At 34.8% G+C, this 11,146-nt stretch overlaps 1 protein-coding gene across 3 annotated transcripts in view; it reads left to right on the forward strand.

The window, feature by feature from the left end:
* The window catches only part of pole (polymerase (DNA directed), epsilon), a 34,055-nt gene that overhangs the window by 19,928 nt on the left and 2,981 nt on the right, over window positions 1-11,146 (forward strand). The window contains exons 41-49 of one of the 3 annotated variants that reach the window (XM_067407690.1): window positions 1,842-1,967; window positions 2,109-2,241; window positions 2,347-2,551; window positions 3,212-3,343; window positions 7,407-7,600; window positions 8,137-8,337; window positions 8,567-8,692; window positions 8,822-8,929; window positions 9,431-9,574. In XM_067407690.1, the coding sequence (XP_067263791.1) occupies window positions 1,842-1,967; window positions 2,109-2,241; window positions 2,347-2,551; window positions 3,212-3,343; window positions 7,407-7,600; window positions 8,137-8,337; window positions 8,567-8,692; window positions 8,822-8,929; window positions 9,431-9,532 (1,327 nt within the window). In that variant the 3' untranslated portion in view covers window positions 9,533-9,574. Of the gene's footprint in view, window positions 1-1,841; window positions 1,968-2,108; window positions 2,242-2,346; window positions 2,552-3,211; window positions 3,344-7,406; window positions 7,601-8,136; window positions 8,338-8,566; window positions 8,693-8,821; window positions 8,930-9,430; window positions 9,641-11,146 lie in introns of those variants that run through there. The other 2 variants (XM_067407693.1, XM_067407692.1) reach the window with 2 other exon arrangements.

Below are 11,146 nucleotides of genomic sequence, written 5' to 3' on the forward strand. Positions count from 1 at the left end.
TGGAGTTAAAGAAAGTTGCTCCATTTAAGGTGCAGTCACATTAGCAAAGTTTTGCGGGTAAAAAAAGGTCTGTTGTTGGTATGAAGCACAGCTCACAGAAATCAATTTCAAACCAGGCAGCTTTCTGTTCTGCTTAACGCAGCGAAGTCCGCATGGGGTAAACTTTTGCCCTAACATGATATTCCAGATTGTGTAAATTCCTATTAAAATGACTGGGTTTCACCCATGAAAATTTGCCTTATGATGGTAAATGTGACCGCACCTTTAGTTTATCTACAATTTCAAAACTTTCTCTTATTAAAGTATCTGAAAGTTTATTTTATTTAAAGCAACTATTTATTTATTTACTTATTTTTAAATTAATAGTACTTCTGACAGCCCTGGCAGCTTGTTTCCGCCATAAAATAAAAAAATTCAAGTTTATATCTCACAATTCCTGAGAAAAAAGTCAGAATTATGTGATATAAACTTTATATGACTTTGACTTTTTTTCTCGCAATTCTCACTTTTTTCTCAGAATTGAGAGCTATAAACTCGCAATTACATATTATAATGTCCAATTGTGAGGAGAAAAAAGACTGATGTTTATATCTTACAATTCTGTCTTTACAACTCAACACACATATAACTCACAGAAAAGTCAATTTATAAGATGCAACTGTGAGATTATATCACGCATTTCTGACTTAAAGATACAATATGTAATATTTTTGCAGTAAAATATCCAAAAACCACTAGGCTAGTGTTATATATTTTGTCCAGCTGATTACTAACAATATCTCTAATGTTTTCAACTACTTGTAAATCATGAGAAAATTCCCATTCTAAACAGTGACACGGGGCAGTGCAGTCGCCTGTCAATGACGTCAGTTACCTTTGTTACCGCCTTTACTGACGTAGAAACCACATGACAACAGTGCCGTGGACAAATGCGGAAGTAGTGTCTAGCGTCCAGCTAACCTCTAGCTTGCTTCAAGCAGTTCCTTATTTACTTCTTGCACGTTTTATGGTGGATTGTGTTACTTATTTATGGAACATAATTGCTGTTTACCATCTGCCGCTGGTTCTGTCGACAAGGACAGCTCCCGTAAACTCATGACCGGAAAAGCGGAAGCGGAAGCGGCGACTGTGTCATAATAAAAGTCCCGCTGCTCGTGAGGCGTGTGTTGATCAATCGCTCCAGCTCCTCGTTCAGCTCCCGCAACACTCGGTCCTGCTCTGCTTCATACTACAGTAACGTTAATAATCGCATCCACGAACATGAGTTCTTCCAGACTCCAATCCCTATTCTTTTGCACCGTCCGTTGAGATGGAGACCACATGTCCCAAGTTTCCGCTCTAAATCTTGGCGTCATCAAACTACGCCTTTGTTTTGAATAGGCTTCTAGCGACCTCTAGTGGAAAAAAATATCACAAATTGTACCTTTAACTTGCAATTGCGAGTTTAAATCTCACAATTCTGAGAAAAAAAGTTATAGTTGTGAGATAGTCGAAATTACCTTTTTAATTTTTTTATTTAGTGGCAGAAACAAGCTTCCATACCAATAATATCAGTGACAGTGAAGAAAAAAAGAAAAAGATCAGTGTTTGTCCAAAACCACTGTCATATTGGTTGTTTAGAAATAGTAAGTGCGTGAACAAAAATGCAACTTTGTACTGCTTTTACATTTGACATGTATGCATTTGGCAGATACTTTTACCCAAAACTACTTTTAAAGTATAAATTATCAGTTCATGTATTTCATGGGATACAAACTCATGACCTTGGTATTGCTATCACCATGCTCTACTGTTTGGGCCAAAGAATGACAACTAATATTTTTCACACTTCTTCACTTAAGACTTGTGGCAGAGTTTAAGCGCCTGGGATCATCTGTGATCTATGGAAACTTCAACCGTCTCATCCTCTGCACCAAGAAACGACGTATTGATGATGCCATTGCATACGTGGAGTATATCACTAACAGGTTTTAAACCCTAAACTTTTTTTTTTATATAATTATCCTAGACTCTAATCCTAGTTTCTTGTGTGATGTGCAAGTCTCTGAAGTCCAAGGCTTTGTATTAGATTGTTACATTTTCTGTTTGTCTTCCTGTCTCGACTTTAGTATCCATTCAAAGGAGATCTTCCACTCTCTGTCCATCACATTTTCACGCTGTTGGGAGTTTCTGCTGTGGATGGATCCTGCTAACTATGGAGGAGTGAAGGGAAAGCTGCCCTCTAGCCTTCTGTATGGAGAGGTGAAGCACAGGGCCTAGAAACAACTTGTTTCAACTTGGAATTTTTCAGTGTAAAAACTGGTGATTCAAGTTGAGTTTTAACACTATTTTTTTCACCCACCCTAGCATGGCAATGAAAAGAAGACAAAGAAGGATGGAGCAGAGGAGGCTGGAAGTGAGGATGAGGAGGAAGATGAAGAAAACCAAGGGGAGGATGAAGAACAGGATGGGGAAGAAGATGTGGAAGACCTAATTGAAAGTAACTGGAACATCATGCAGTACCTTCCTCAGACGGCATCCTGTCAGAAATACTTTCTTATGATCATTTCAGGTAACGTTACAGATTTTATTTGTTTCATTTGTACATTTTCAAAATTCCCATTACTGTCCTTGTTTAGCTTTCCAAAATTGTAATTGTTTGGTGTCTTTTTGTTCCACTGCACTACTGTTCAAAAGTTTGTTGTCGGTCAGTTTTTAAAATGCTCACCTAGGCTGCTTTTATTTGATCAAAAATACAGTAAAAACAGTAATATTGTGAAGTGTTATTACAATTTAAAACAATTGTACAATTTCTCGTATTAAAGTATCTGAAAGTTTATTTTATTTAAAGCAACTATTTATTTATTTATTTATTTTTAAATTAATAGTACTTCTGACCCCCTGGCAGCTTGTTTCCGCCTAAAAATTCATGTTTAAGTCCCAGCTCGTCGTCGTTTCCCAATCCCGTCCCCCTCTCTCTCCCACTTCGCTTCCTGTCTAATCACTGTCCTATCAAAATAATGGCAAAAATGCCAAAAATAAATCTTTAAAAATAAAAGGTAATTGCTACTTTACAACGTGTTATTACAATTTAAAATAACTACAGTCTTCAGTGTCACGTGATCCTTCAGAAATCATTCTAATATGCTGATTTGCTGCTCAAGAAACATGACAAGTGAATTTATCATTTTATTATAATTTCTCATCATGATAATTGGTTGGTTGTTTGCAGCCTACATTGCAGCTGTCTATCACAGCATGAGACAAGAGCTTCGGAGGAACGCCCCTGGTGCTACTCCCATTAAGAGACGAGGAGCAACCCAAGCATCCCAGCAGCCAACTGGGGATGTCAGTGCACTTCCTGGTAAGACATATAAAAATTTAGCTTTGTGCTTTTGTAATGGATAATTTTATGATTGTATTCTCAAATACACTTCCCATGAGATTAATTCTGATGAATTATCACAGCTGTCATTTGATATTTTAATTTCATTGTCAAGAAAATTGAAGAGTTGAAAGGCATCCTTTTAATTGTTTCATGTTATTTAACTTAGAATTAAAATATTTTGCAAGAGAGAATTTTTTATATATGTATTTTAAAAAATCGCTCTTTTGTAGTGCTGTGCAGTACACCAGTTTCAATTTCACGTATGTTATGTATTTTTCAAATTCGCCATACTGGTGCATAGCTGAAACAATTGCTACATCTATTCAAATACATTATGTGACATTAGGGCTGTGACGGTATGAGATTTTTCTTACCGCGGTGAAAACGCAACATATCACCGCGGTTTGGCGGTTAATCGCAACCCCCCTCCCCCGACGTCCGTGGACATATAATGACTTAAGAACGCATGCAGCTTGTAAATGAACATGGAAATAAAGCAGTCGGTCTTCTTTATTATTTAAGCGGCAAATTATATTAACAATAATAAAATAAAATTGTATTTATTTTATTTCAACGTTTTTTCGATGTCTTTTGAGTTTAATAGGAAATATGGAACAGTTTTTCACCATTTAACAGCAAATTACCATTACTATTATTTAACTTAAAAAGGCTACATTTACAACAACATTTTAAAGTGGAACATAAAAGATGCTTTTTTTTCTTATTTGGGGTTTTTCAAAGTGCAACATAAGGGAACATCAGGAACATCATTCTTAAACTACTGGGCCGCTTAAGTGAATCGGCAAGTCCTGCTGCTTTATTTTTCGGTCTTGAAGTTAACTTAGAATTTAGACCAGCTAAAATATATTGTTAGACCAAAAATATCTTATCAATTAAGTAATAAAGAAATGTAATAAAAACAGAAAGACGTCTATTGTTTCAGCCTTATTCAAAGGCCGCAGAAACATGGATTAATTTGTTACGAGCTTCAATCCATTCCACATCCAACGTTCTTGGTTTTCTTCCTATTTATTAAATATAGGCAATTGGTTGATGAAACATTGATTGAAATTAAGATACAATTCACTTTAAAGAAAGACTTACTATAAAACAAAACTTAATGAAGTGGTCAAACTTATGTCTGACCCGCTGCATGTCACATTGCGCATCCGTCGTGCTATTCACTTTTCATAATCAACATAGATGACATTTAAAAAAAAAAAATTAGGCTATAGCCCAATATTTAAATATAAATATGAAACGAAATTGGCTACATTTTTATCCCTCTGGCCGACGAATGCGCCAGTGCGTTCTGATGGATTTTTTCCTCATGACTGCTGAAACAACTTAAAATAGGCCTTCCGTCATTTTTGGAGATAGCTTACAGATTAGTGCAAGACTACAAATGGGCTACTTTTTTAAAATTTTATTTTATATTTACGCTCACAATAACAACAACACCTTGTAGGCTACTTTTGTAAAATAGATTAAATAAAAACGGGGTGCGCTTTCAGCTGTCTCTCTGCGAGAATCTTTCTGAAACGTCTCAAATTAATTTAAACTCTGCGAATAATGCGAATGTACCTAAAAGAAAGAAACATCTCCATTTGATAAGAAATTTGTAGGTCTGTGTTAAATAAGAGGCAATCTATCCGCTGGAATGTGTTGTTTCTGAAATCATGGCCAGTGCTCGTTGCGGCTGTTATCCGTTCTCTTGGCGCTCCTTTGGTTTTAATGAGTAAATTAGCCTAAATATTTATTCCTGCCGGTATTTTAGTCTGCGATATCAAAATCACTAAACATTATATAGGCCTATCATATAGGCTAGGCTATAATATTATTCGATAATAACATCAAATAAATAAATGCAATGATAATTCACCACATGATTCACTGTTTAAATAAGTTTTTGTAAACTGTGGGGCAGATGGACTCAGGTGCACAACAAATTTTAACACATGACAACACTGCTTGTGGGAGGGGCCCCATCTCATTCTTTGCGGTATGCCACTGGATGTAGGCTATATATAAAAGCTGTTTTAAAGCATTTGCTGTATGGATTAAAAAATAGGCTAGTAAATATATTCATATATCAGACAAAATTGCATTGTAGCAAATCCTTTAAATTTTAAGGTAGGCCTATTCAGAACAGAGCAACATAAAAATCAGAATATATATAAGCAGCTATACGATTATAGGACAAAGTTTTACATATATGCCATTATAATTTGTGTTTTATTTTTTTAATTGTATCGAATTATAAAATAAAACGCAAATTTTAATCGGGCCTGTTTTAGGCCTTTCCTTATTTTTATATTTTAGACATCCATCAATTATGGTTATGAAAAAAAAATGACTGGCCATCTCCTCATTGAATGTGCCTTTAGAGAGAAATGCAGGGATTACATAATGAAAGAGTTTCTATTTTCGATTTGAATTATTTCATTTTTAAAGTAGTAATTTAAAGCTTTCTATATATATATTCATCATGCCTGTGTGAAGCGCCCCTGTTCAAGCCAGAGACGGCAGAAAAGCACAAAGTTTTGTTGATCTTGTGAGTGTACACGAACAAAAGTAGACCTTTACAGTTTGGAATGACATATTACTCTTACATTTATGAGCAAAAATGAATGCCTATTTTAAGATATTTCCACTGTTAAAAAAAAATGCAAGAGATCTCGCTAACGCTTCCATGTCCTGCAGAGCCCGCTTCAGCTTCACTCCGTACAAACGATTGGATATGCGTCTAAGAGCACACATTTATTTAGGTTAAACATTTAAACTAACATTGTGATATGCTTGAACTGTTTTATATCTATAGATTATATTTTAGACAAGTCCTTATGATTTAAGAAGGCTACATTTATTAAAACAGGCTATGACCAACTCATTGTCTGCCGCTGGCCGCTTGGCCATTAGCCTACTTAAAAAAAAAAAAACTTTCATTTAACTAACAAAAAAATGCTCCAAACATTTTTGTAAATTAATTTTATAAAGAAAAGAAAAGAAATATAACCATTTTTACATTTACATACAAAACTGAACTATTTTAATAGCTGAAACAGTAGTATATAAGCGGTTTTGGGAGAAGGGGAAAAAAAACTACTTCATCCAACGCTGTTTTGTTCTGTTATTTTCATGTGTGAGCATGCTCTTGATATTTGCATTTACAATTTTGTTGAGTTTAAAACGTTTGACAAATTCGTTCTGCTCTTGCTATTCGTTCGGCAGACACCCCCCACCACCTTGCAAAAAAAACAAAAAACAGAGGAAATACTGCAGACGCTGCCGGAAGACAGTAAATTGGCAAACAATGACAAATTGTTTATACTTCATATAACACACCATATGCATTCCTGTAACTTTCACTAGCAAATAATAAAAAAAAAAAAAAAAAAAGAGTGCGGTGATGACCTAAACACCGCGGTCGACATCTTATTACCGCGGTTATCGTCACAGCCCTATGTGACATACACATATTGAAGAACTCACGACTCCCGTGGTGTTTTTAATATCTGCCATCTCACTATATGAAGACATGAAGTTCATCTTCAGAGCTGCTCTGAGAGTCACTTCATGAGCATTTTACCATTTGATAAAACTATCATGTCAAGGTCTTTATGACAACCCGTCAAAATAAGTTTGGTTTAACTTGAAGAATTTATAACAGAAATATATTACTATTGCACAATACTTCTACAGTTTATTAAACAGCAGAAACTTAAAAGTCTTTATTACAACCCTTCAAAAAGATTATTATTTTAAAAGATTAATTAATTTGTTTTATAAATTGATTTGATTTCCACCATTTTTTTTAAAGTAAATTTGTATTTGACATTACAGTGCTTCATATTCAATGTACTCCTACAGACAAATAAGTCACTATAAACTTATATAAAGGTCTAGTTATGAAAAGAAAAAAATACTGTGATAAACCACCAGAATCTTAAAAAATACTGTGATCCAGATTTTTGTTCATACCACCCAGCACAAGTCTTCTGTAAGATTCACTCATGTAGTTGTGTCTGTTGTGTTGTAGGTTTGATTACGTTCTCTCAGGAGTATGTGTCAAGTGAACTCACACAGAACTTTTTCACCATCACTCAGAAGATTCAGAAGAAAGTGTCGAGCACTCGCAGTGTTACACTCCCTTCAGAGATGTTTCCTGTTCTTCCTGGTTCTCATTTGCCCCTCAATAACCCTGCTCTGGAGTTTATTAAATACGTCTGCCAGGTATCAACATGCACCCCTCGCTCTTGTGTTTTTTTCTGCAGAATTGTGTTTTAATCTTCTTAAGTTGTAACAATACATCCCTACACAAGACTACTATTTAAAAGTTTGAGGACAGTAAGATTTTTTTTTTTATTAATATTTGTATATTTTTAAAACTCAAAAGTGACCGTAAAGACATTTATAAATGTTGATATAAATTGTTTCAAATAAATGCTGTTCTTTTGAACTTTCAATTCATCAAATCTTCCTGAAAAGAATGTCACAGTTATCCACAAAAATATTAAGCAATCAAATCAGCATATTAGAATGATTTGTGAAGGATCATGTGACACTGAAGACTGGAGTAATGATGCTGAAAATTAAGCTTTGACATCACAGGAATAAATTACATTTTCAAATAGAAAACAGCTTTTTAAAATTGTAATAATATTTTACAATAATATGTCCTTAGTGAACATAAGAGACTTCTTTCACAAACATTAAAACTTTTGAACAATTTTATGAAGATGTTGTTTCTGTGTGTAATGTTCCTCCAGGTGCTCTCTCTGGACGCCAACATTGTCAATCAGGTGAACAAACTGAAGCGAGATCTTTTGCGATTGGTGGACGTTGGAGAATTCTCAGAGGACGCCCAGTTCCGTGACCCCTGCAAGTCCTATGTCCTGCCAGAGGTCATCTGCCACCACTGTAACTTCTGTCGTGACCTTGACCTCTGCAAAGACCCTGCAGTTTCCCAGGTGACAACCTGACTCTCATTGTTAAAGTTTGTTATATTTAAACCTGTGGTTAATGATTTACTACTCATTCATTTTTACATTTAAGGGATTTTAAGAGCTTTTTTTGAAACTCATTAAGCTGCAACTATTTGCCGTTTTCCCACCTGTTCATTCCTTCCCATGTGATCAAGCTAGCCAAAAAAGACAATAAGATTCTCCCTTCACTCTTCTTTCCTCTTTCCCCATGTAGGATGGTTCAGTTCTTCCTCAGTGGTTCTGTTCAAACTGTCAGGCCCAGTACGACACAGAGTCTATAGAAATGGCCCTGGTGGAGGCGCTCCAGAAGAAACTCATGAGTTACACCCTACAAGACCTGGTGAGAGACACAAACGGCATAATTTACCACTTTCAGAGTGTTTTAGATTTATGGTTTTGTAAAATCTGTGTAAAATCCATTGACCTTCACGTCTGTAAATGGCACTTACGGCACTTTATCCCATCATAGGAATGTGCCAAATGCAAAGGAGTGAAGGAAGCAAATATGCCGCTGTACTGTAGCTGTGCTGGAGATTTCAACCTCAGCTTCACCACAAAGGTACTTGTGTCATATATGGTAATACTTATGGATATTAGTATTACTACCATTCATGTTTGGGGTTCGGTAAGGTTTTATTCAGCAAGGACACATTAAATTGATCAAAAGTGACAGTAAAGACATTGCTATTTCAAATAAATACTTTTGAACTTTCTACTCACTAAAGAAGAAAAGTTTCTTGAGCAGCAAATCAGCATGTTAGAATGATTTATGAAGGATCATGTGACACTAAAGACTGGAGTAATGATGCTAAAAATTCAGCTTTGCATCACAGGAATGAATTACATTTTAAAAAATATATTACAAGAGAAAACATTTATTTTAAATTGTAATAATGTTTCACAATATTACTGTTTTTGTTTTATTTTTGAGTAAATAAATGCAGCCCTTCTTTCAAAATCATTAAAAAATATTACCAACCTCAAATGGTAGTGTATGTTTTACAACCAATGGACCACCGACAAATGTTCTTGTTTTAGTCATGTTGTCTGTCATGTTTTCTTATTTCCATGTTTACAGAGCTTCTCTGAGCAGGTGGAAGTGTTCCGGAACATTGCCGCCCACTATAATATGAGCTTCCTGCTAGAGACCATTGACTGGGTCCTTAGTATGAACGCATAGATGCTGTTCACCTGATACACTCCATCAGTTGTACCAAACTACGTGAGTTTGTGCCATTTGTACAGATGAGATCTGAATTAAATTTGTGTACATTATAACAGTGGAAATGATTTGGTACTGAAAGTTTTTTTTTTTTTTTATTGTGTGTTAATAAATATTTTTGTATATGAAGAATTCACTTTTGCAAATGATCTTCCTTCATTATTTCCTAAGTAACTAAATGTAAATGATGATTTTGGTCATTATGGTTACCAACTGAATCTGCATTGATATGGCTCTTTCTGACAGTGTCATGAAACTAATATGTCCCAGTGGTAATAGTCCATTTGGATATAACCTCTTTTTGATGCTTATGAGTTTAATTCTGTAAAGAATATGGCTTTTAGTTTTTGTAACCACATATAGGGCTATTTGAGGTTTGCAATAGCCAGTTTAACTTAATGAGACGTCCACATCACTGCCTGGCACCCAGCTCTGCCTTCCCACTCTACATTACCACATTATAATTAGATTTTTTTTATCTCTGAGGCAAAGACCTGGCCATCATGGAGATATATGACATGCTATGCAATATGCAATTTGAAATCCAACCATTGCGAATTGGCATTGCTGTACTCACCACTTACTGAAATGTAAGAGCAAAAAGCGTTTTTTTTTTTTTTCAGAAAAGGGTTTGAAACACTTCAAAAGATTTATCTTTTCCGGCAAACGGTCAAAGTAGGTGCTTAACACTCAGAACATGTTTGTCAATCTCAGGAGGTCAAACTATTTATTTCATAATATTTAATTATTATTGAATGCTAATTGTTTTTGCATTTATTTTACGAGATTTGCATTTTTTTTGTGACCCTGTTACATTTGGAGCATGTCTAAATGCAGATTAAAACTATCAATGAAAAGTATTTCCAAAACATTTATTAACCTTAGTTAATATTTTAACATTTACTAGTGCATTGTTAAAATCAAAAGATGTATCTGTTAATATTATTCAATGGACCTCAGCTAACATGAACTATAACATATAATACAAGGATTCATTAAATTGATCAAAAGTGACAGTAAAAATGTTTACATAGTTACAAAATTCTGTTCTTTTCAACTTTAAATTCATCAAATAATCCTGTAAAAACAAATGTATGATCATTTCCATGAAAATAAGCACAAAAAAAAGATTATTGTTTTCTATTTTTAATAAACTAAAAGAAGTGTTGTAAGCAATCTATATAAGACTATGTTGTGCCTTAGACAAATGGCTACATAGTCTTGCTAAGTTCATTGTCTGTCCATTCTCTTTAGCATCTGGTTTCAGTCTCTTGTCCTGTCTGGGGAGATGGGGTTTTATATGCACCCTTGATCATTGCTTAAAAGACTGATCCATAAACCTCAGAAGTGTGAGCTGCATAAATCGATAGGTTTCTATTAATCACATTTAGAGTAGAGCTGGGAAGACGCAGTTCCTCTTCCCCTAAATTTCATTACTGTAACCAATATTATAAGAGTTGTTATCAGGTTAGCAGTGCAAGTGCTTCTCTTTGGAGAAACCATCTCATCTTTCCTTATGCAAGATGATTGTTGATGGATGAAGGTTCCCAGATTGATCTTTTTCAGTGCTTG

The sequence above is a fragment of the Chanodichthys erythropterus genome, chromosome 13, assembly GCF_024489055.1.
Source record: "Chanodichthys erythropterus isolate Z2021 chromosome 13, ASM2448905v1, whole genome shotgun sequence".
NCBI lineage: Eukaryota > Metazoa > Chordata > Actinopteri > Cypriniformes > Xenocyprididae > Chanodichthys > Chanodichthys erythropterus.